Source organism: Portunus trituberculatus, chromosome 5 (genome assembly GCF_017591435.1).
Source record: "Portunus trituberculatus isolate SZX2019 chromosome 5, ASM1759143v1, whole genome shotgun sequence".
Taxonomy (NCBI): Eukaryota; Metazoa; Arthropoda; class Malacostraca; order Decapoda; family Portunidae; genus Portunus; species Portunus trituberculatus.
In genome coordinates this window covers 3,188,119-3,214,545 of record NC_059259.1, presented here as the reverse complement: position 1 = coordinate 3,214,545, position 26,427 = coordinate 3,188,119, and the positions used below count along the sequence as shown (strand labels likewise).

The 26,427-nt window shown below is 39.5% G+C and overlaps 1 protein-coding gene across 1 annotated transcript in view; it reads left to right on the top strand.

The window, feature by feature from the left end:
* Positions 1–4,938: 4,938 nt before the first annotated feature.
* Positions 4,939–26,427, top strand: part of LOC123514105 (stress response protein nst1-like) — a 47,678-nt gene continuing 26,189 nt past the window's right edge. Inside the window, exons 1-7 of the mRNA XM_045271740.1 lie at positions 4,939–5,146; positions 8,414–8,591; positions 8,936–9,436; positions 10,344–10,523; positions 23,031–23,183; positions 24,319–24,481; positions 25,676–25,737. Of these exons, the coding sequence (XP_045127675.1) occupies positions 5,019–5,146; positions 8,414–8,591; positions 8,936–9,436; positions 10,344–10,523; positions 23,031–23,183; positions 24,319–24,481; positions 25,676–25,737 (1,365 nt within the window). The 5' untranslated portion in view covers positions 4,939–5,018. The remainder of the gene's footprint in view (positions 5,147–8,413; positions 8,592–8,935; positions 9,437–10,343; positions 10,524–23,030; positions 23,184–24,318; positions 24,482–25,675; positions 25,738–26,427) is intronic.

Genomic DNA, 26,427 nt, shown 5'->3' with positions numbered 1-26,427 from the left:
TGATAATAATGATAATGATAATAACATTAATAGTAATAGTCAGAGGAAGAAGGAAAACCATCACTACCATAACTTGCCACCTCAATAACCCATATATTTCCAATGGCTGGCCTTAGATGACAAAACTTATGAAGAAATTCCGAGCATCAGCCACCAGCGCTGCCATCACAAGGCCGTCCTCCCAGTCTATGAGAGTAAAGAAAGGTTTTTTGTTTTACTAAGATAAAAAAAAAAAGTGTCTTGAAACATTTGTGTTGAACCAGGTGCACTTAAGAAGGCGTGGCGCGTCACCTTCTAATTTCAGAATACGAATGTAGTAAAACAATGGAACATTGCACAGCACCACCGCCACCGCCACCGCCCTGTTGCGTCAGGTGGTCTGAGAGGGCGAGAAGGCGAGGCAAGGACAATTTGTCACTAACGTCAAGTTAACTACATGTCACCATGATACCCAGGTTCTAAGTGGTTACATCCAAGATGAGCTTGGGTGGTGATATGGGCCCTAATATGGGTACCACTATAAACAAGATTGCCTGCGTCACTAATGGGCGGAAGCTGAACAGCGCTTCCCATTCACTCTTCAAGTGTGCCTACAGGCGCTATAGGCCTTAACGTAAAAAAAAAAAAAAAAAAAACTCCTCGGGGTTTTGAGGCGTACAAGACGAGTTGCTTTTCTGAGGCTCGTTACGGGGCTGGTGTGGTAGAACGTCTCGTCAACGCCGCTGTCACCGCCGCAAAGGTTCGGGAATGTTGTGACAACATGAGGATATGGGTTAGAATACATCATAAAGCATGGAGCATTTAACAAAAGGAGGATTTAAAAGAAAAATCATGGAAGAAAATAACATGTTACTGCCACTTACAAATGGAATTATATCATAGATAGATAATATATTCTCCATAACCTAAATATGTTCTTTAGTAAGAGAATCTGCAGAAGGCCATTAGAGTCACTATATAAACCATGCCTACCTTTGGTCATAAATCTTTACCGTCAATGAATTTCTCTAATTCTGTAGAGCTTCCTATTGACTCAGTGCAAAACAACCTAGTTAGTGAGTCACCTACATTTATCATCATGTGTGGTGACGTGGTAGTTTCCGGCAGTTAGATGACAGAGAATCCAAGAGAAACAGGAAGTAGAAACAGGAGTTGAAATAATGACGCTCTCTTTAACACTCCCACTATGGGAAAATGGACAATTGTAGAGATGAATAGGGACACACTCACACACACACTCTCTCTCTCTCTCTCTCTCTCTCTCTCTCTCAAACACGCACTCGCTCAAACACAGACACTCACAGTCACACACACACACACACACACACACATGCCCGGTAGCTCAGTGGTTAGAGCGCTGGCTTCACAAGCCAGAGGAACGGGGTTCGATTCCCCGGCCGGGTGGAGATATTTGGGTGTGTCTCCTTTCACGTGTAGCCCCTGTTCACCTAGCAGTGAGTAGGTACGGGATGTAAATCGAGGAGTTGTGACCTTGTTGTCCCGGTGTGTGGTGTGTGCCTGGTCCGAAGATCGGAAATAATGAGCTCTGAGCTCGTTCCGTAGGGTAACGTCTGGCTGTCTCGTCAGAGACTGCAGCAGATCAAACAGTGAAACACACACACACACATTCAAACACACAAATATACACACACACACACACACACACAGTCACATTCAAGCATACAAATACACACACATACACATTACAGTCTGTGGCGGGAACACACCATCCCTGTAAGGCCCACCTGATGAAGTAGTGCCATTAATCCTATTGACCTGCTGGACACTAACATAGGAAAAGACAAGTAAGATATCGGAGAGCTTAGAAAAAACCTATTGGAGTGTCTGAGCTGCTTTCCTTCCCCTGTGACACTATTAGCTAACATTACTTAATCTGTATTTCAGGATCAGTATTTTTCTTTTTTTTTTCTTTATACCATGTGGGCTTTTCACGGGAATTTATGAGCTAAAGGGGATAATTTTTGTGGTACCTCCTATCTCAAAACCCACCCGCTAGGAAACCATTGCCCCGAGTGAGAAAATTCAACCTACACTCGGACCGTGGACAGGATTCGAACACGTGCGTTTAGAGATCCCTCGAATCCCAAAGCACGCATGGTTCCACTGTACCACTTTACTCTCTCACCGCGACTATTTTCAAAGGCTACAGAGATGATTAATCAAGTTGTCGTGGGTGTTTTTACGGTTAAAAACGTAAAAATCTTATTGATTATCGATATAAACATCCTTGAAAATTTTGTTATTTCATATAAAACGTAAAAATCTTATCGACTTTTCACTAGAATGGTATAAATGTCCTTGAAAATTTGTGTTATTTCATATAAAACGTAAAAATCTTGTGAACTTTTCAGTAGAATGGTATAAACGTCCTTGAAAATTTGTGTTACTTCAAATCCAGCCTTTTTAGTACTGGACCGGTAGAACAGTGCTTCAGAATGTAGTCCCAGGAAGGTAGAGGATGACTGTGCAGGTGGTGTGGAGGAGAAAGGTGAGAACATAAGATTAGGTGGGGAGGTGGTATAAAGAGAGACACAAGACAATTAATCCTGAAGGAAGAGGAGTCACTGAACGGAGGTTACTGGCGACATGTAAACCAAAAGTTACATCTCACCTTTACCTCCGAAAGACTTGTTGAAGTTCTCGGGATGTGGAAAGGTGCTCGTATTATGCAGATAGTTCAACAAAGATTCTGCGTCATCAGCAGGGAAATGAGGCAGCTGGACATTGAAGAATAAGGACCAAAGACGTGAGCTTGCATCCACAAACCCGATGAATTTATGCGTTGTTTTCCCTCTCTTTTCTCTATTCGCTGTGATGGAGTGCTCTGAAAGGCTTGCAAGGGAGACTAAAGACGTGAGTTTGCATCAAAGTGTCGTCGGAATAAGATGTGAGAATTTTTTTATTCTCTTGTGTTGCGTTTGAAAATAGTATCCATCGTCTTTTGTTTACTGCACTGCTGGTGTCGCTCGGGAAGCCTTGACTTGTTACGACGCTTCCCTGGCGATCTTCACTGATCCGTTATCAGTTTTCTAGAGTTTTCTTTGTCGTTCTCTCTTTTTCCACATTTCATTTAAAACTGCTTTCGTTTCTTCGATCATTTCTTCTTTTAATAACAGTTCTCCTGTTATGTCTTCTTCCTCCGTATTAAGTCTATCTACTTGCATTATTGTATTCCTTTCATTAGCATAAGCTGGGCACTGTAATAGGAAAAGAGTTAGGTTTTCTAATTCACTGTTACAAGTAATGCACTTTGTGTCACCATTCGTGTATCGATTCCTATCTTTTAGCTGAGGGTTGTTTGTTCTTGCCTCACATAATAATTCCGCTGATGGTTTGTTGTCGTAAAACTTTTCCTCTTTTATGCTTTGTTTGAATTTCTTGTATAGTTGTAAACTAAACCTTTTGCCACTTCTTCAAATTTTCTGTATCCCATTCTTTATTTTTCCTTGTAAATTTTGTGCCTTTATTCCGCTGAAATCTGAATAATTTAGTTCTAAGAAGGGTTTACACGTGCCAATTTGCGCCTGTTTTTTTTTCTATTTATTTTTTTTTAACGTACGCAATCGGCGCTTACATAGCGACTGCATAAAACAGTCGCAAACCAAAACCAACATGATGGTTTTGCTAGTCGATTTGCGACTTTACGCCGTGACGTCACAGAGAAGTTTTGAAAATGTGGTCTCCAGCAGAGATAGAGAAGATGTTAGAGTTGGTGAGGGAAAAAGAACATATCTGGGATCCCAGAAATGAATTATACAGGAAAAAAAAAAAAGACTTACGCAAATCGTCGTTTGACGAAATAGCTACCACTCTACAAGAACTGTTTCTCTCAATGCAGGGTGTTGTAACTATTGTTGGAGGTGAGGATCGAAGATTTGTCAGGATTTAATTTGCATAGTCTTAAGTTTAACAATTTCCTTATGAATGTAGGCGAATTTAGAGTGTGGTAGACACTCGATCCTTTCTTTTCTTCTACTTAGCCAGGGACGTATCCACAGGCATTTTCTTTTCTATTGACTCGTCCGGTACGCCAAAAGAAGAACAATGCAGCAGCGTCACTGGAGGAAGGCATCAATTGGTGGATAGCTGTTTGTTTACACTCACTTTTTGCCAAGGCGCCAACTAGTCGATACTTTCCAGGCGCTACGTCTGACACTTTCCACCTAGAAGGGATGAGTCGGAAACTCTATGTATGTAAAATAAAAATAGCAAATTGGCACGTATGAGCCCGCCTCCAGGTTATTCAGAAATTCTTTAGTTGTTTGGATCCAGTAATCCTTGGGAATGTTCAGCTTTTCCTCTATTATCCTTCTAGGTAGTTCTATTATCTTCTATCGTCCTTCTAAGTACAGTGGAACCATGCATGCTTTGGGGTCCGAGGGGTCTCCATTGCAAGCGCACGGGTTCGAATCCTGTCTACGGTCCGAGTGTAGGTTGGGCTTCCTCACTCGGGACCATGGTTTGCTAGCGGGTGGGCTTTGAGATAGGAGGTAACCCGAAAAGTATCCCCTTTAGCCCATAAATTCCCGTGAAAAGCCCGCATGGTATAACTAAATAAAAATTAAAAAAGACAGAAATAAATAAAAAAAAAAAAAAAAAAACAGATTACTACTTTCATTCTCTTCTGCATACTTTAAATACTGCAGCTGGTTTCCCCTGAACCCCTGATCCTGCTTTCCATAGTGCTGGAGCCAACTTCTCCCCTCAAAGCTGGTATCTGTGCATTGTTAGATGACCCTAATATTACTCGATATAGTGAATCTCCTATTCTTTGTAAATTACTTATTTCTAGTTTAGTGTACCCAAGTATACTAGATCCATACAAAACTGAGGCTAGTACCACACTTTTCCAATAGATTTTGCCAATCAAAATTTCGTAGCATCTCTGACTCTGTAGCATCAAGATCAAGACCCAGACCAGCTGACGGGGTGACTTCGGGAGTAAACACTAGGAAACTTGACTCATTTTAGGCCATTTTGAGTGTTTGTGAGGGGCCATGGAGGAGGGAGAGGGCGCGGAGGTGTTCCTGGAGGGAGCGGGGGACGGCCAGACACTGCTGCTGTACTGTGAGGGGCAGCAGGGACAGGGAAATGAAGCGCCACTTGACCGGAGGCAGCAGGACAGGTGAGAGAGAGAGAGAGAGATGTGTGTGTTTTGTTTATCTTGTTTGTTGGTGTGTGTTTTGGTTTATTTTTTGCAATTAATCTTGTTTGTATTGTTTATTTGTTTGTTTTACTTTTTATTTGTTGGTGTGTGTGTTTTGGTTTAGTCTGTATTTAGCGTGTTTTTATTTGTGTGTGTGTGTGTGTGTGTGTGTTTGTTTGTTTGTGTTGAATGCGTGTGTTATTAATGTGTGGTCTTTATTTCTTTGTTTTGTTTTATGCCAGAATGTTTATTATTTCTTTTCTTTATTTGTGATCACTTCCTATTTCTTTATTTTGTTTATGCAAGACTATTGTTTTCTTTTTGCACTACTAACGGGTGATCTGTTTATTCATTAGTTTTGTGTATTTTACAGGAATGTTGTTTATTTGTATTATTTACGTGTGGTCATTTTCTATTTCCTTATATTGTTTGTTAGTTTACTTACTCACTTAGTTGGATGTAGAGGGTGTTCATCACAGTTGTGGTGGTCTGCTGCTGCTGCTGGTCAGAAATTCACTTTTCAGAAGAGCCATTTTGTCTGGCATAGAGTTTGAGGCTGCCCTGCAGTAAGCCATGTAGCCCGGGGCGGGAGGCTCATCTGGCATGGTTTGCAGAAAGTGGTCCAATGCTTTCTTGAATCTGGACACTGGGCAACCTGTGGTGTCTCTGACATTTTATTGGCAAAGCATTGAAGAGAGTCCCTTCCCAATTTGCAGCCCTGTTCATCTCAGGGACCATGGTTAGTGTATTTCTGGCAGTGTTTGGGGTAGTTGAATTTACAGCCGTTCCCACTTGCAGCACCCTTGTCTGTGGAACCTATATCTTCATTGTAGGTTTGTAGTGGCTGGATGAGGCTCGTCCACTCATTGCTCTGTGCTGGTTGATTTGAGGGGGTTGCTACCTTGGTTCCCTTCTGTGGTACTTACAGATTCTGTGGATACGTGACTGTGGGTTGGTGTAAAATGTTCTTGTGTCTGTTGTACCAGACTCAGGTCTATATCCTGTGGGGTGTTGCCTAGGCCATCCTATGTATGGTCGGTCTGTGTGGCTGTTTGGTGTGTTGTGCACTCTGATGTTGGAGCCTTTACTGTGGTAGGTGATGGAGACTATGTGTTGTGGGTTGATTGCGAGTCCTGTTCTCTTGTCATTATGTTTATATTATAACCTCACTCGCCTCAGCTGTCCAGTGCAGGACTATTGTTTTCTTTTTGCATTATTAACAGGCGATCTTTATTTGTTTATTCTTTTTTTTTGTAGGAATGCTGTCTATTATTTTTCTATTTATGCGTGATCATTTTCTATTTCTTCACTTTATTTGTTAGAGCAGGAATGTTCATTTTTCTCATTACTAACACAGGATCACTATTTTATTGACATATTTTGTGTTCACAGGGAATACTTGGCAGGTGATTGATGTGTTACTGACATTGTCACTACTCTGATTGCTGCCTCCACCAACACACCACACACTACTAAGTCTTGCATGGGGCCTGGCTACATCTCACTGTTTTTTTTTTTTTTTTTTTTTTTTTTTTTACCATGTGGGCTTTTGATACTTTTTTTTATTTTTATTTTTTATTTATACCATGTGGGCTTTTCATGGGAATTTATGGGCTAAAGGAGGTATTTTTTGGGGGGTACCTCCTCTCTGAAAGCCCATCCACTGCTGATTGATGTGTTATTGACATTATCACTACTCTTATTGCTGCTTCCACCAACACACCACACACTACTCTTATTGCTGCTTCCTTCAACACACCACACACTACTCTTATTGCTGCTTCTTTCAACACATCACACACTACTCTTATTGCTGCTTCCTTCAACACATCACACACTACTCTTATTGCTGCTTCCACCAACACACCACACACTACTCTTATTGCTGCTTCCTTCAACACACCACACACTACTCTTATTGCTGCTTCCTTCAACACACCACACACTACTCTTATTGCTGCTTCCTTCAACACACCACACACTACTACTCTATCACTATTATTGCTGCTTCCATGAACACACCACACACAACTAGAGTCCTTCACATAGTCTGGGCCTCATCTCGCCATCTGGACCAATCATAGCCACATTATAACCCGGCAGAAAGTATTAATGAGCTTACTGTATGTGTGGGTGCAGGGGGATGAGGAGGAGGGGTGGAACAGTACTGAGTTAGATAAGGTTAGGTTAGGTTTAGTTTAGTTACATTAGGTTTAATTAGATTGAGTTAGTTTTTCCTTAGGTTAGGTTATGTTAGGGTTATTTTTGGGTAGGTTGGGTTAGGATAAGTTTAGGATAGTGTATCTTTGGTGTCTAGGGTGAGTTAGGCAGTGTTAGGTTAGGTTATCTTATTTGGGTGTCTAGGGTGAGTTACGAAGTGTTAGGTTAGGTTCGTTTTCTTTATGTGGGTGTGTAGGGTGAGTTAACAGATGTCAGGCTAGGATAGTGTATCTTATTGTGGGCCAGGGTGGGGGGGTGATGTTAGGCTGGTCTTTCTTATCATCTGAATTCATTTTCTCGCCAAACTCTTAAATAATGAAAAATTTATAAGCAAACATCAAACTTTTATCAACACGAGAGGAGCTAACAGGCATAAATTTTTCAGCCTATACCTCATTTTTTAGGCCTACATATTCAACCTTCACTATTAATTAACCCAAAGTACAATAATTAATAGAAAACATACAATGGTTCCTCACTCACACATTATCTTGCAGGGTGGTTGGCAGTGGTGGTGGTGGTGGTAAATTTTTCCTCCTATGTCTCATGTTTTAGGCCTATATATTCTACCATCACTATTGATTAACCCAAAGAACAATAATTGATAGAAAACATACAATGGTTCCTCACTCACACAAATGCAAGAGAAGCTGGAAGACCTAAATTTTTCAGCCTATACCTCAATTTTTAGACCTATATTCAACCTTCACTATTAATTAACCCAAAGTACAATAATTAATAGAAAATATACAAACTTACACATTATCAAACTTTTTAAACACAAGAGAAGCTAGGACAAAATTTTTCAGCCTATACCTCATGTTTTAGGCCTATATATTCAATCTTCTCTATTAATTAACCCAAAGAACAATGATTAATAGAAAACGTATGATGGTTCCTCACTCACACAAACCCAAGAGAAGCTAGAAGGCCTAAATTTTTCAGCCTATACCTCATTTTTTAGGCCTATATATTCTACCATCACTATTAATTAACCCAAAGTACAATGAATACATTATCTTGCAGGAGTGAAATGATGTGGGTGGTTGGCAGTGGCAGTGGTGGTGGTGGTGGTTGTGGTAGTGGTGGTGGTGGTGGTGATGGTGGTGGTGTGGTGTTGTCAGAAAATATGGGTGACACTTTCCTCCTCCTGGCTGACCATCTTGACCTCCTGGCGACCTCTGCTGATCTCACACACTCCCAGGTCAGTATGTGTTTGCTTTTATATCTTAATTTGATTGATTGATTTTTTGTATATAGAGTATATTTGATTTTTTTGGGATTTTGATATTATTCTCTTTCTCTTTTTCTCTTTTTTCTTCTTTCTCTTCCTTTTCTTTCTCTTTTCTCTTTTTCTTCTTTTCTTCTTTCTTTTTTCTTTCTTTCTTTCTTTCTTTCTTTCTTTCTTTCTTTCTTTCTTTCTTTCTTTCTTTCTCTCTCTCTCTCTCTCTCTCTCTCTCTCTCTCTCTCTCTCTCTCTCTCTCTCTCTCTCTCTCTCTCTCTCTCTCTCTCTCTCTCTCTCTCTCTCTCTCTCTCTCTCTCTCACAGGATGCAGTTCAAAACGTGACAGTTGGTGAAGAACTAACAAGAAAATCAAACAACAATAACAACAACAACAACAACAACCAGACACACACACAAACACACACACAAACAGTCATACCATGTGCACCAAAAACGTACACAAACCCAAGACACACACATACCACCCCCACAAAAACGCACATGAAGGCAAAACGAACGTACACACACACATATGCATACACGGACTTGGAGAAACAGACACAGGCACGCACACAGGGACTCAAACACCAGCAGACGCACACACAAACGCACACACACTTGGGGGATTTGAGGGCTAAACTGATGTCAGGATCCAAATCTTCTATGGACGAGGAGGAAGAGAATTTTGACGAGCCGTTTGAGTCGTTTGATGAGCCGTTTGGAGCGTTTGTGGGGCCTTCAGTGCGCTGGGCTAGTCAGGCACCCAAAAGCTACAGAGGTGCCAAGTTCAGGGAGACGCCACTGCAGAGGAAAGGAGCGAGGAAGGTGTGTTTTTGTGTGTGTGTTTGTGAGTGTGTGTGTGAGAGTTTTGTTGGTGTGTGTGTGTGTTTTGTTTATTATTTATTTATTTATTCACTTATTTGTTTGTGTTGTGTGGATCAGAAGAAAGATGTTTATATTTTTTTTACACAGATTTATCGACATTATTTATTGTTTTACCTTTTCTTTATTTTTTGTTTATATTTGTGTAGTCAGAATAACCTTTTGGATGTTGTTTTTGTTACTTTGTTGTGTTTCTTTGTGTTGCCAGTCAGTTTGCTAATGGAGGGAGATGGGAGGGAGGGGTGAGGAGGTGGGAGGAGGGTGAGGAGGGGAGGGAGACAAGGGGTGGTGTTTTTATTAATGTTTTATACTTTTCCCTTCTTTCTTTCTTTCTTTTCCTTCTATCTAATTTTTTTTTCTGGTTTTCTTCTTTTGTGTTCCTTCTTCACCTGTTTTAATTAATTTTCTTTCTTTTTTTTTTCCTTTTATTTTCCTCTTCTTCCTTCATCCTTCTGCTCTTCCATTATCCATTCGCCTCCTCCTCCTCCTCCTCCTCTTCCTCTTCTTCTTCTTCTTCCTCTTCCTCTTCCTCTTCCTCCTCCTCCTCCTCCTCCTCCTCCTCCTCTTCCTCCTCCTCCTCCTCCTCCTCCTCCTCCTCCTCCTCCTCCTCCTCCTCCTTCTCCTTCTCCTTCTCCTTCTCCTCCTCCTCCTCCTCCTCCTCCTCCTCCTCCTCCTCCTCCTTTCCTTTCCTTTCCTTTCCTTTCCTTTCCTTTCACCTCCTCTTGCTCTTCCTCCTCCATCTCTTTCTCATCCTTATTCTTCTATTCTTCCTTCCCTTTCTCCTCCTTACCCTGTTCTTCCTTTCTTTTCACCTCCTCCTCCTCCTCCTCCTCCTCCTCCTCCTCCACAGGTACCAGCGAGGGCGGACACAGATGGGGAGACGAGTGGCATGGGTTCCTCTGTGGATGAACCAGTAGAGTCCTCCACAGAGTCTGCCTCAGAAGCCCCTCCCACCCCCCCGGCCTTCATCCAGCCCCGCCCCTCTGCCTCCAGGGGCCCCACCTCCTCCACCTCACCCACTGCTATCAAGGTGGGTGTTTGGGGGTGATTTTGTGTGTGTGTTCAAGTTAAAAGTGGATGTGTTCTTGTTGTTTTTGTTTTTCAGGTTGGTTTGATTATTATTTTTCTTATCTATTTGTTTATATATATTTTTTCTTGCTGTATTCTGCTCATTGATAGTCTAACATGTACTGCCAACACTCTTAAAAAAGAAAATTAATTGAAATCTTTGTAGTAGTGTAGTGGTTAGCACACTTGACTCGCATCCAAGAGGGCCTGGGTTCGAGTCCTGGGAAGCAGCAAGGCAAATGGGCAAGCCTCTTAATATGTAACCCCTGTTCACTTGGTAGTAAATAGGTACGGGATGTAATTCGAGGGGTTGTGGCCTCGCTTCCCGGTGTGTGGAGTGTGTCTAGTGGTCTCAGTCTAACCCGAAGATCGGTCTATGAGCTCTGAGCTCGCTCCGTAATGGGGAAGACTGGCTGGGTGACCAACAGGCGACCATGGCGAATTACACACACACACACACACACACACATACACACACACACACACACACACACACACACACACACAGTAAGATTGGATAAGTGTAGATATGGAGACAGCGCCACACGAGCATAAAGCCCAGGCCCTGTAAAACTACAACTAGGTAAATACAACTACACACACACACACACACACACACACACACACACACACACACACACACACACACACACACACACACGTCGCCACCGTCGCTGAGAGAGGACGGCTCATCTCCGGCTGCGGACGGGAAGAAAGAAAATACCTATGGTATTACAGGGCCCGGGTAACTCTAAGTTTGTGTCCGTTAATGTCCTACTGTCTCTTAGTGTTGAAAGTGAGTGATATGGAGAGTGATCCCTGAGAGGGGAGTGTGGACGGTGATCGTTCTGGCCGTAATCAGCTGACAACAACAAAAATGGCGTCCAGGCAAACTAGAGACTTTGAAGGTTTTATTACTACGCCAAAAGGACTGCAGAAACTTGATATGGATGCAAGAATCCAGGCACTGGAAAGTAAGTTCCTAAACATTTTGTCAATAGAAGAAAAACTGGATAGAGTTCTAGCCGAAAATGATTCATTCAGAAAAGAGATCTATTTGTTAACGCTAGCGAATAAAGAACTATTGAAGGAAAAAGTAGAGATGGAGAAAGAAAACCAACAACTAAGGAAACAATGTGAAGAGATGAAGGCTAAACTCATGGAAATGGAGATAAAAATATCCGAAGGGGACTTGAGGAAAGAGGAATGTCTTAATCTAATTGATACCAGGATGAAAGAAGTGAACCATGAACATCAGGAGGTACAAAGGTCGTTTAGGGAGATAGTAAAAAAGCAGGAAGAGGAAAATAAAGGGATTACGCAGAGGGAAATGGTAAAGGCACTAAAGGAAAATGAGTATGTGGTGAGAGATATTGCTGAAAAGAAAAAATGTGTGATCATAATAGGATTGCTGGAGGAAACTAACAGGAACTGGCAGGATAGGAGGGATAAGGAAAATGACAAGATTAAGTCTTTACTGAACAAGATCTCTGTGGAAGAAGAGGACCTATATGCTGAGGTAGAAGAAAGTGTGAGATTGGGAGCTTTTGAGGAAGGCAAGAATAGACCATTAAAATTGAAATTAAAGTCTCAGGCCTTGTTGAGGAGGACTTGGAAACTTAAGGACTCTGAGGAAACCAAAACAATTTACATAGGAAGAAATATGTCACAAGATGAGAGAATGAAAATGAAGGAGCTTGTAACTGAAGTGAAAGAGAGGAATGACGAAAGAACAGAGGAGGAAAAGACCAAGTTTTTTGGAGGATGAGAAATGGGAGGCTAAAGAAGTGGTGGATAAAACAGACGGAATAGGCATTACATGGAAGAATGAGACTAGGAATGGAATAAAAGTGACTTACACGAACATAGATGGATTTCTGTCTAAGAGGCTAGAATGTATGGATTACCTAAGAAATAACGAACCGGACATAATGTGTGTAGTGGAAACAAAGCTAAGGCCGAAATAAAGCTAGACTGGTTTGTTGTAAAACACTACAAAGTATGGAGAAATGATAGAAAAATAAAGGAGGTGGTGGTATAATGGTTCTTACTAAGGAAGATCTGATAGTGAAGGAGGTGAACTATAGTAAGAGAAATGAGGAAGTGATAAGTATGCTTATAACAGATGGCAAGAGGGACATTAATATTATAACAGTATACATACCACCCAGAACCAGTGCTTGGGAATATGAACAGTACCAAATGGTGATGAGAAATACTCTAGACAGAATGAAGCAAGAACTCATCAGAAAGGATAGAGTGATGATAGTTGGAGACTTTAATTGCAAAGAAATAGTGTGGGAAGACTACGAAGTGGTGAATGGTGGTGAGTGGGCAGAAGAATTGTTAAAGGTAGCAACAAATAACTTGATGACACAGTGGGTGAGATCACCAACAAGGTGCAGGGGACAAGATGTTGCAGCAAGGTTGGATTTGGTATTTACCAGGGGAATCTCTCTAAAAGAGGAAATTGAACATGAAAGTCCCTTGGGGAAAAGCGATCATGATGTCCTAAGCTTTGAGCTGGATACAGAATTAAGCACGAATAAGATTGTGGAACGCAGGAGGAAAAATTAAATTATACTAGGGCAAATTATAACCATATAAGGGAGTTCTTTAATGAAATTGACTGGTCCGTGGTATACCAGGAAAGAGATATGCAATTGAAATACGATAAATTTATGGATTTGTATAACTCTGCTGTGAAAAAGTTTGTGCCATATTACAGAAAGAGGACTTTAAATAATAAACAGTGGTTTAATAGAAATTGTGAAGAAGCAAAAAGAACAAAGAAAAGGCATGGAAGAAACTTAAGAAAAACAGTGATGTATTATCAAGGAAGGCTACAAAACAGCAAGGAATAGATATGTTGAAGTAAGGAGAACAGCACAGAAGGAATATGAACAGAGGGTGGTGGAAAACTGTGATAGTGACCCAAAATGTTTTACAAATTCATAAATGGAAAACTAAATAAAAGGGAGGCAATAGAAAAGGTAAAAATGGGAAGAAGTATATGAAGATGCTGGAGATATAGCTGAAATTTTGAACGACAACTTTTGCAAAGTGTTTACAAAGGAGGAGCATTTTATGGGAGGAAGGCCTACGGAAATAAAGCAAATGCAGGACATCATGGTTACTAAGGAAGATGTAAGGAAAATTATAAGCAATCTGGATATTAATAAATCAATGGGGCCTGATGGCATATCTGGGAGGTTGCTAAAAGAATGTAAGGATCAATTGTTGAACCCCATATTTGATATTGTGGAAACCTCCATACGAACAGGATTAGTCCCGAAAGAGTGGAAAAGAGCTGACATTGTGCCTATATATAAGAATGGTAGTAGAATGGAACCGCTAAATTATAGACCAGTATCGTTGACTAGTATATTGTGCAAGGTATGTGAAGAAGTAATTAAAGCTAAGTGGAGTGAGTATCTAGAAAGTGAAAACATTCTGAGTGAAAGGCAGTTTGGTTTCAGAAAAGGAAGATCGTGTATCCAATTTATTATGTTTTTATTCAAGAGTGACTGACATACTACAACATAGAGAGGGATGGGTGGATGCTATCTACCTGGACTTGAGAAAGGCCTTTGATAAAGTACCACACAATAGACTGATGTGGAAACTAAAGATGATTGGAGGAGTAAATGATAAACTAGCAAAATGGATGGAAAATTACTTAATGGGAAGAGAAATGAGAACAGTGGTGAGAGGAAGGAAGTCCGAGTGGAAGAAGGTAACCAGTGGAGTTCCACAAGGGTCAGTGCTGGGTCCCATCATGTTTTTGATTTATGTTAATGATATGCCAGTAGGAATTGACAGTTACATGAACATGTTTGCGGACGATACTAAAATTATGAGGAGAGTAAAGAATGTGGAAGATTGTAACAAGTTACAGGAAGATCTTGATAAAATATATGAGTGGAGTAAAGAGTGGCAGATGGAATTTAATATAGACAAGACCCATGTTATGAAAATGGGAAGAAGTAGATACAGACCAAACTGGGATTACAGGCTGGGTGATGAGAAAATTAAAGAGACCAATGAGGAGAAAGACTTAGGAGTAACTGCAAAACACTTTGTCACCGGAGAAACACATTAACAAGATTTTTGGAAAACATACAACATGCTTCAAAATATTGGCCTTGCATTCCACTACCTAGATGAAGGAATGATGAAGAAGATATTATGTACCTTAATAAGACCCCAGTTAGAATATGCAGCATGTGTCTGGTCACCGCATATGAAGAAAAATGTGAAGAAGGTAGAAAGGGTACAGAGGCTGGCAACAAGGATGGTACCAGGACTCAGGAGTTAGACTATGAGGAAAGACTGAGGAAGCTGGGGCTGACCACATTAGAAGAGAGAAGAACAAGAGGAGACATGATAACTATGTATAAATTGGTGAACAAGATTGACATACTGGACAGAGAGTTGATAAAGGTGACCACAAGTAATCATCTCCGAGGACATGGAAAAAGCTAATAAAGGACATCTGTCTAAATGACGTGAGAAAATACAGTTTCCGCATCGTAGCATTGATAAGTGGAATAAACTGAGCAGTGATGTCGTTGATGCGTGTGTCAATCAGATGAAAGAGAGATATGACAGGAATGGACAAGGAGACAGGACACAGAGAGCTTAGCTCGGGCCCTGTAATACACAAATAGGTAAATACACACACACACACACACACACACACACACACACACACACACACACACACACACACACACACACACACACACACACACACACACAAATGCATCTACTTGATTTAAAAGGCGTTTGACAAAGTGCCACAGAAGATTACTGTGGAAGTTAGAGGAGAAGGGTGACTTAAAAGGAAGCACATTGAGATGGATAGAAAATTATTTAAGGGGAGAAAATAAGGACAGTAGTTAAAGATATGAAGTCCAAGTGGAGAGCAGTAGAAAGCGGAGTGCCACAGGGGTCAGTATTGGCACCAATACTTTCCTCATTTATATTAACGACATGCCAGAAGGATTGAACAGCTACATAAATTTGTTTGGATGATAGAAACTGTGCAGAGTTATAAAACAAAAGGAGGATTGTGAAATACTGCAAGAAGACCTAAATAAGATCTGGGAATGGAGTAAGAAGTGGAAATGGAATTCAATGTGAACAAAAGCCATGTCATGGAAATGGGAAAGAGTGAAAGACATGTGGGAATCTATAAGATGGGAGATGGTGTAGAACTGGAGAAAGTCAAAAGGAAAAGGACTTAGGAGTGATGATGGAAGAAAACAATCAACCAGTAAGCCATATTGATAGAATTTTTAGAGAAACATAATTTGCTGAGGAATATTGGAGTAGCATTTCACTACATGGACAAAGAAATGATGAAGAAATTGATAAATACTATAATAAGACCTAGATTGGAATATGCAGGAGTAGTGTGGATCATAAAAGAAACACATAAGAAAATTGGAGAGGCTACAAAAAATGGCTACAAGAATGGTCCCAGAACTTGAAGGGATGACATATGAGGAGAGACTAAAGGCTATGGATCTACCAACCTTGGAACAAAGAAGGAGAGGAGACCTGATACAAGTCTATAAATTGATCAACGGAATGGACCAAGTGGATAATGAGAAACTGATCTTGAGAGAAGAATATGACATAAGCACAAGATCGCATAGTAAAAAGCTGAGAAAGGAAGATGTCTGAGAGATATTAAAAATATAGTTTCCAGAGATGTATTGAGACGTGGAACAGTTTAGATGAAGAAGTAGTGTCTGCAACGAGTGTGCACACTTTTAAAGTAAGATTGGATAAGTGTAGATATGGAGACGGGACAGAGCATAAAGAGGTGTAAAACTACAACTAGGTAAATACAGACACACACACACACACACACACACACACACACACACACACACACACACACACACACACACACACACACACACACAAAATGTGGAGAGCGGACATGTCCTGCTCAGAGCGGCATCTAACTAACACTCACACGCTAAGCAATGTGCTTGAGTGAGAATAGTTATTGCTATTGAGGAGACCAGAGCGAGTGAGAGTGTACAGAGTGAACGTAGCCTGGTGGCGTGTACATGGGAGTGATCGGAGGTGTGAGAACCTCCACACTAAAACGACAGAGTGGGAACCGACAAAGGCCAGATAGCAGCCGATGCATACCACACACGTAGCTATCAGGCCTGGAGTGACCACAAACATGCTAGGAAGAGTAAAAAAAAAATGGATAGACCGGTAAGAAATAAATGACCAAATTCAAAATATGTTGATGAGAGCCAGGGAGCAAAGCCGAAAGTGGCCAGTCAAAGCATGAGTCCATCTTCAACAGGGGCAACATTGCAAGGTAGATTGGTAATGTTGGAGAAGAGATATGAGGAGTTGGTGAAGGAATTAAAAGTTCAGAGGAGTAAGGAGGAGCAGGATAGAGAATTCCGCAAGGCTTTGAAGAAAGAGTTAAGAGACTGGAGGAAAATGAAAAACGATTGGTGGATTAGAATGCACACTTGAGAGTGGAGGTTGAAAAATACAAGAGACGGTTGGAGGAGAAAATGGAGAGAGTAGTAAAGGAGAAAGATGACTTTAAGGAAATGATTAGTGAGCAGAATGAAAGGTTTGAAAGGGAATGGGAACTGAAGAAAACACAATGGACTGAGTCGAGGGAAGCAGAGATGGTTGGATTACAAGAAATAATTAAAGATCAGTTGAAGGAAGACAAAAAAGAAAGGTCCAAGGAACTGATTAATGTAATGAAGAATAAGGAAACATTGATAAGGGAAATAGCAGAAAAGAAGAAGAGTGTGTTAATATTTGGGATGAAAGAACAAAATATAACATATAAGCCTAAGAGAATTAAGGAAGAATTAAAACGGTAAGAGATCTGTTAAAAAATCTAAATGATGATGAAAAAAAAGACCTACAAGAAGAAGTGGAAGAGATCCATAGACTGGGTCCGTATAAGGAGGGAGTGAACAGACCGATTAAAGTAGTACTGAAGTCACAACAATCTGCGGAGGATATCCTATATAGAACATCAAAGTTAAGAGAGATAGAAGGTTGTAAAGAGGTGTTTGTGAGAAAGAATAGAAATGAGGAAGAGAGGAGAAGATATAAGGAATTGGTGGAAGAGGCGAGAAGGAAAAATTATGAGCGGTCTGAGGAGGAAAGAGAAAAGTTTTTTTGGAGAGTTATAGGAGAGAGAGTCAGAAAGTGGTATGTGGAAAGAAGGAATATGGAGGAACCCCTAGAGGGAGCAGTGGGTGGACCGTAATGTATACTAATATAGATGGGATACTGTCAAGTAGATTGGAATTGCAAGACTATAAGATAGTGGAGAAGCCTGATATAGTGTGTTTGACTGAGACAAAATTGCATGAAAAAACAAAGATAGATTTGGATAATAAATATAATATATGGAGAAAGGATAGAGAGAGTAAAGGTGGAGGAGGAGTTATGATTATGACGAAGAAATAAATAAATGTGGATAAGGTTTGGTATGGGAAGAACAATGCAGAAGTGATAAGCATAAGGATAAAAAGTGATGGAAAAGAATTGATAATCATGGTGACTTATGTACCTCCTAAAACAAATTCTTGGACATTAAGGGAATACAACAATATGATCAAAGATACTTTACAGAGTTTGGAAAGTGTATTATCTGGAAAAGAAAGGTGATACTAGTAGGAGATTTTAATTGTAAGGAGGTGGATTGGGAAAATCTAGTAAGTGGTGTTGGAGAGGAAGCATGGGAGAGAGATTTCTTAATCTAATGATGGAAAATATGATGGAACAGAGGGTGAAGGAAAATACTAGATATAGAGGAGATGATGAACCGGCTAGACTGGATTTGGTGTTAACAAGAGAAGTGTACCTATGTGGAGATATACAATACAAGTGTCCTTTGGGAAAGAGTGATCATGTGGTTATGGAAATGCAGATAGCAACAACACAGCGAAGGAAGGACGAGACATACAGGAGTGGTAGATTGAATTATAGAAAGATGGACACAGAAAGTTTGAAAAATTATTTCAGAAAATTAGATTGGGAGGAGATGTTACAAATCAGAGAAGTGCAAAAGAAATATGAGATTTTTATGAAATATTATAAAGAAGGAGTTATGAAATTTGTACCAAAGTATAAACCGAGAGAGGAAGGAAGAAAGGATTGGTTTAATGCAACTTGTGTTAAGGCTAAGGAAAAGAGAGATGTGGCTTGGAAAAGATGGAAAAAGAGCAGGAATATACTAAATAAGGAGAATTATAGAGTGGCAAGAAATGAGTATGTGAGGGTAAGGAGGGAGGAAGAAAGAAAATTTGAAAAAGATATTGTAGACAAGAGTAAGGAACATCCAAAATTGTTTTACAGGTTTATAAATGGTAAACTTAAAAAGAGAGAGTCCATTGAAAGGTTAAAAGGAGAGCAAGGGATAGTAGATAACCCTAAGAATATAGCAGAATAGCTAAATAATGGGTTTCAGCAAGTATTTACTGAAGAAACAATGTTTGTAAAGCCTCAGAATGTACAAGGAAATGTGCACATGGATGACATTAAGATACCTAAAAAGGAGTTATATAAAATGTTGGAGGAACTTAAAGATGATAAAGCGATGGGACCAGATGAAGTTTCAGGAAAATTATTGAAGGAGTGTAGAGAAGAATTGATTGATCCATTATATGATATTATAAGGTGTTCATTAGAAACAGGGGAAGTACCAGTAGAGTGGAAGAGAGCTGAAGTGGTGCCCATTTATAAGGGAGGCAGTAAGGAAGAGCCTCTTAACTATAGACCTGTGTCTCTAACAAGTGTGGTCGGTAAGATTTGTGAGAGGGTGATAAAGAAATATTGGATACGGTTCCTGGAGGATCATAAGTTATTATCGGATCATCAATTTGGCTTCAGGAAAGGGAGGTCATGTGTAACAAATCTACTGAGCTTTTATTCAAGAGTGGTTGACAAAATACAAGAGAGAGAGATGGATGGACTGTGTATATTTGGATTTAAAGAAAGCTTTTGACAAGGTACCTCACATGAGACTGTTATGGAAATTAGAGATTTATGGAGGACTGAAAGGAAAAGTGTTAAAGTGGATGGAAAACTACTTGAGATGGAGGGAGATGAGAACGGTAATAAGGGATGCAAAATCGGACTGGTTGGTGGTGGAGAGTGGAGTCCCACAAGGCTCAGTGCTGGCACCAATACTTTTCCTTGTATATATTAATGACATGCCAGAAGGAGTAAACAGTTATATTAATTTGTTTGCGGATGATGTGAAGTTGTGTAGGTGTGTGAAGAGTGAAGAAGATTGTGAAATTTTACAGGCAGATCTGGATAAGATTTGGGAGTGGAGCAAGAGGTGGCAAATGGAATTTAATCTGAGCAAAAGTCATGTGATGGAGATGGGGAAGAGTGGAAGATGGCCAAGAGGGTCATATAAGATGGGTGAAGAAGTAGTGTTGAAAAAGGTGGAAAAGGAAAAGGATTTATAAAAAGAAGCATATAAGGAAGTTGGAGAGATTGCAGAGAATGGCAACAAAAATGGTTGAAATTGGAGAAATGACCTGAGGAGAGATTAAAAGAAATGAATTTGCTTACCTTGGAACAAAGAAGAGAAAGAGGAGATTTAATACAGGTTTATAAACTGTTGAATGGACTGGATGAAGTGGATAATGAGCAAATGATGTTGAGAGAGGAAAACTTAAATAGAACTACAAGATTGCATAGTAAAAAGATAGCCATGGGAATATGCTTGAAGGATGTGAAGAAATATAGTTTCCCACAAAGATGTGTGGAGGTGTGGAATGGTTTGAGTGAGGAGGTGGTGTCAGCGAGGAGTGTGCATAGTTTTAAAGGAAAGTTGGATGTGTGTAGATATGGAGACGGGGCCACACGAGTATGATACCCAGGCCCTGTAAAATTACAACTAGGTGAACTAGGTGAATACACACACAAGCCCTCAAAAACAAAAAGAAAGGTGATACTAGTAGGAGATTTTAATTGTAAAGAAGTGGATTGGGAAAATCTAGTAAGTGGTGTTGGAGAGGAAGCATGGGGAGAGAGATTCCTTAATCTAATGATGGAAAATATGATGAAACAGAGGGTGAAAGAAAATACTAGATATAGAGATGATGAACCGGCTAGACTGGATTTGGTGTTAATACGAGAAGTGTACCTATGTGGGGATATACAATATAAATGTCCATTGGGGAAGAGTGATCATGTGGTTATGGAAATGCAGATGGCAATAACACAGCGAAGGAGAGATGAGACATACAGGAGTGGTAGATTGAATTATAGAAAGATGGACACAAAAAATTTGAAAAACTATTTCAGAACATTAGATTGGGAGGAGATGTTACAAATCAGAGAAGTGCAAAAAAATATGAGATTTTATGAAATATTATAAAGAAGGAGTTATGAAATTTGTACCAAAGTATAAACCGAGAGAGGAAGGAAGAAAGGATTGGTTTAATGCAACTTGTGTTAAGGCTAAAGAAAAGAGAGATGTGGTTTGGAAAAGATGGAAAAGAGCAGGAATATACTAAATAAGGAAAATTATAGAGTGGCAAGAAATGAGTATGTGAGGGTAAGGATGGAAGAAGAAAGAAAATTTGAAAAAGATATTGTAGACAAGAGTAAGGAACATCCAAAATTGTTTTACAGGTTCATAAATGGTAAACTTAAAAGAGAGAGTCCATTGAAAGATTAAAGGAGAGCAAGGGATAGTAGATGACCCTAAGAATATTTACTAAAGAATTGCTAAATAATAGGTTTCAACAAGTATTTACTACCTAAGAAACAATGTTTGTAAAGCCTCAGAATGTAAGGAATGGAAATGTGCACATGGATGACATTAAGATACCTAAAAGGAGTTATATAAAATGTTGGAGGAACTTAAAGATGATAAAGCGATGGGACCAGATGAAGTTTCAGGAAAATTATTGAAGGAATGTAGAGAAGAATTGATTGATCCATTATATGATATTATAAGGTGTTCATTAGAAACAGGGAAGTACCAGTAGAGTGGAAAAGAGCTGAAGTGGTGCCCATTTATAAGGGAGGCAGTAAGGAAGAGCCTCTTAACTATAGACCTGTGTCTTTAACAAGTGTGGTCGGTAAGATTTGTGAGAGGGTGATAAAGAAATATTGGATACGGTTCCTGGAGGATCATAAGTTATTATCGGATCATCAATTTGGCTTTAGGAAAGGGAGGTCATGTGTAACAAATCTACTGAGCTTTTATTCAAGAGTGGTTGACAAAATACAAGAGAGAGAGGATGGATGGACTGTGTATATTTGGATTTAAAAAAGCTTTTGACAAGGTACCACACATGAGACTGCTATGGAAATTAGAGATTTATGGAGGACTGAAGGGAAAAGTGTTAAAGTGGATGGAAAACTACTTGAGATGGAGGGAGATGAGAACGGTAATAAGAGATGCAAAGTCGGACTGGTTGGTGGTGGAGGGTGGAGTCCCACAAGGTTCAGTGCTGGCACCAATACTTTTCCTTGTTTATATTAATGATATGCCAGAGAGAGTAAACAGTTATATTAATTTGTTTGCGGATGATGCGAAGTTGTGTAGGTGTGTGAAGAGTGAAGAAGATTGTGAAATTTTACAGGCAGATCTGGATATGATTTGGGAGTGGAACAAGAGGTGGGAGATGGAATTTAATCTGAGCAAAAGTCATGTGATGGAGATGGGGAAGAGTGGAAGACGGCCAAGAGGGTCATATAAGATGGGTGAAGAAGTAGTATTGAAAAAGGTGGAAAAGGAAAAGGATTTGGGAGTGATAATACAAGACCATGGGCAGTTTGAGGCTCATATTGACAAGATGTTTGGAGAAACATAATTTGATTAGAAATATTGGATTAGCCTTTCATTATATGGATAAAGATATGATGAAGAAATTAATTAGTATGGTAATTAGACCAAGATTGGAATATGCTGGGTGGTTTGGTCCCCTTATAAAAAGAAGCATATAAGGAAGTTGGAGAGATTGCAGAGAATGGCAACAAAAATGGTTCTGGAATTGGCAGAAATGACCTATGAGGAGAGATTAAAAGAAATGAATTTGCTTACCTTGGAACAAAGAAGAGAAAGAGGAGATTTAATACAGGTTTATAAACTGTTGAATGGTTTGGATGAAGTGGATAATGAGCAAATGATGTTGAGAGAGGAAAATTTAAATAGAACTACAAGATCGCATAGTAAAAAGATAGCCAAGGGAATATGCTTGAAGGATGTGAAGAAATATAGTTTCCCACAGAGATGTGTGGAGGTGTGGAATAGTTTGAGTGAGGAGGTGGTGTCAGCGAGGAGTGTGCATAGTTTTAAAGGAAAGTTGGATGTGTGTAGATATGGAGACGGGGCCACACCAGTATGATACCCAGGCCCTGTAAAATTACAACTAGGTGAATACACCCTAACCTAACCTAATAAAATCTTCCCTCCCTCCCCAAGCAGAAGAAGAGAGGAGGATGGCCCAAGGGGAGGAAGAGGAAGCCAGAGTTACCAGGAGCCAAGCCACCTAAAGCCCCACTCACTGCCTATGTGCTCTTCCTCAATGAGAGAAGGAAGTTTTACAGGGAGACCAGGCCGGAGCTTGGTTTTGGAGCGGTAAGGAGGGAGGAGGGGGTGTGTGGGAGGTATTGGGCGTGTGTGGGGTTGTGTTTTAATCTCTTTAGTACCATGACACATTTTTATATTGATTCTGGTTACTATTTGGTGATTTTATACAGCTTCAGGAACTCATTTAGGGGTTTAAATAGTGAAGACTGCAGTCATTTATGTTCTGACCTCCAAAGACCATTTGTAATGTAAATAAAATGGTCTTATCATAGCCAAACTGTCTTAAAATGCTCTAAAAACATGCCACACTGTCTTAAAATGCCCTAAAAAACATGCCAAACTATCTTAAAATTCCCTAAAAACATGCCAAATTGTCTTAAAATGCCTTATTAACATGCCAAACTGTCTTAAAATGCCCTGAAAACATGCCAAATTGTTTTAAAATGCCAGTAAAAGCATGTCAAACTGTCTGAAAATGCCTTAAAAACATGCCGAACTATCTTTGAATGTCCTAAAAACATGTCAAACTGTCTTTAAATGCAAAAAAATGGCAAGTTGTCTTTAAATCCCCTAAAAACATGCCAAACTGTCTTAAAATACCATAAAAAACATGTTAAACTGTCTTAAGATGCCTTAAAAAACACAAATTTCCATATTCATTCTGGTTACTATTTGGTGATTTTACACAGCTTCAGAAACTCATGTAAGGAATTAGAATAGTGAAGACTGTGGCCATTAATCTTGTGACCTCCATAGACCATTCTTAATGTAAATTGAATGGTTTAATGGTACACAAAACTCAAGGTAAAAATGTGTCCCAGTACTGAAGAGGTTAATAGAAAAGAAAATATAAAGAAATAGAAATAGAGAAAGATAAGAGTAATTTTAGTATTTAATGGAAGAAAAATAGAATAAAAATAGTGAGAGAGAGAGAGAGAGAGAGAGAGAGAGAGAGAGAGATAGGTAATATTTTTGTGGTTTTGTAAGGTGGTGTGTGTGTGTGTGTGTGTGTGTGTGTGTGTGTGTGTGTGTGTGTGTGTGTCAATATTTTTCTCATTCTTTTTCATCTCATCCTCTCTCTCTCTCTCTCTCTCTCTCTCTCTCTCTCTCTCTCTCTCTCTCTCTCTCTCTCTCTCTCTCTCTCTCTCTCTCTCTCTCTCTGACATCCACCGGTCCACCCCAGGTAACCAAGGTGCTGGGGGCGGAGTGGTCAGCCCTCAGCGTGGAGGAGAAAGCAGCATTTGTGTCTCGCTCGGAGCAGGACAAACGGAGGTACAGGAATGAGCTACAGGCGTACAGACAGTCACACGATTACCAGCTGCTGCTCAGGAAGAAGCGGATTAAGAGTGAGTGTTTGGTATTTTATTTACCGTATTTGATTACTCATAAGACACACCTTTTCTCCACAAAATAAAAATGAGCCTATATTCTATGAGGCCAAGATTCAGCATTGAGGCAGTGGTTGGTGGTCAGTCTATGGCAACAGAGGCTCTAAAATCAAACCCCAGACATCTTTGTACATGTAAACAAAGTGATCCTTGGTACTACTCCATAAGATAACTCTTTCTTTCAAGGTGACAGTATATAGTACGTCATACATACCAGTAATTCACATAGAATGACACCAGGCAGGAAAAATTGGCCTAAGTGACCATACACCACATGAACCAAAAACAAAACATGTGGTCGGTGGTGTTGATCTTGACATGAGCAAACTACTTCACTGCATTCTTTACAGTGTGATGCCGTTACTCCTTGAGGCAAGACACACTTTCAAAGAATTAAGATTGCACCAGTCTTTTAATATTCTTACTTTGCAAACATGCCATGAAGTGGAACAGATTGGTGGGTTGGTGGTGGAGGGATCGGGAATCGCAAGAGTACTTTACTTCTCTAACGTTTTGCCTACAAGGTTTCTTCAGAGTGAATAATTTACAGGCAGTTGACTGAGCACCTATATACCCCCCGCGTAGGATCCCAGCCCGCTATGGTGTGATCCTATGTGGGGATTTATAGGTGCTCAGTCAACTGCCTGTAAATCATTCACACTGAAGAAGCCTTGTAGAGAGATTAGTACTCCTGCGACTCCTAAGTTTCTTTGCATGTTTGGAGAAAAAATGATAAAAAAGAAAGATTATGACTATTAGCTAGCTCTGTAGTCTCTCACAGTCAGTGCCAATGCCATACTTGTATGCCAGGTACATGTTTACATCTCACAACAGGATTGGTACGTAGGCAAATAGGAAATACAGTATTAATGTTTTTAAATGTAAAATACTGGGATCTAATAAGTCTTCAAGTGTCAGGTGAAATCCCTCACTTCACATTCAGAGCTTAAATTTACTCCTTTACCCCCTTCCCCCCTTTTTTTTTTTTTTTTTCCCTCACTATGTCTACCAAAGCTGGGTGTGTCTTATCACTTATCAGCCCATGTGTTGTATGAGCCATGAGATGTAGTTGATACAGCCCATGTGTTGTATGAGCCATGAGACATAGTTGATAGAGACTGTGGCACTAGTAACACCCTGACCCACCACCAGATGTCATCCGCCGCGGTGGGACGACGACGGAAGAGTCATCCGATTTCACCGACGAGATTGATGTGAGTGGTGAAGGAAAACGGGAGATGAAAGAGAAGGGTTTATTATCATTATTATTATTGTTATTATTATTATAATTATTATTATTATTATTATTTATTTATTTTTTTTTATTAATTTTTTTTATATATTTTTTTTTTTATTTTCATTTTATTTTATTTTATTTTATTTTGTTTTGTTTTTTATTTGTTGCATTTCATTTTATTTGTTTCCTGAACTGTTTCCCTTTTTTTTTGTATTTCATTTTCTTTTGTTTCATCTTTTTTTATTTATCTTGTGTTCATTTTTTTTTATATTTTCTCTTTATTTTCATCTTTTTATTTATTCTTCTATTATTTTTTCCTTTTGTTTACTCATTTTCCCTTTTATTGCTTTTTTATTATAGTTTATTCACTTATTATTTTTTATTTATTTCACTTTTTTCTTTTCTTTTTTCTTGTATTCCATTTTATTTATTCTTCTATTGGTTTTTTGTTGGAGATTTTTTTAAGTGTTTTTCCTATTTAAGTTTATTATTTACTTTTATCATTTGTTGTGGTAAATTTTAGGGATCTTTGTTTTTTTTGTTTTTTTCATTTGTTTCTAATTCATTCATGACAAATTGTTGGTATTTTCTTGTTTTGTTTTATATTTCTATGACAAATTGTAGGTGTTCCATGTTCAAAATATTTACCTCACAGGAACACACACAC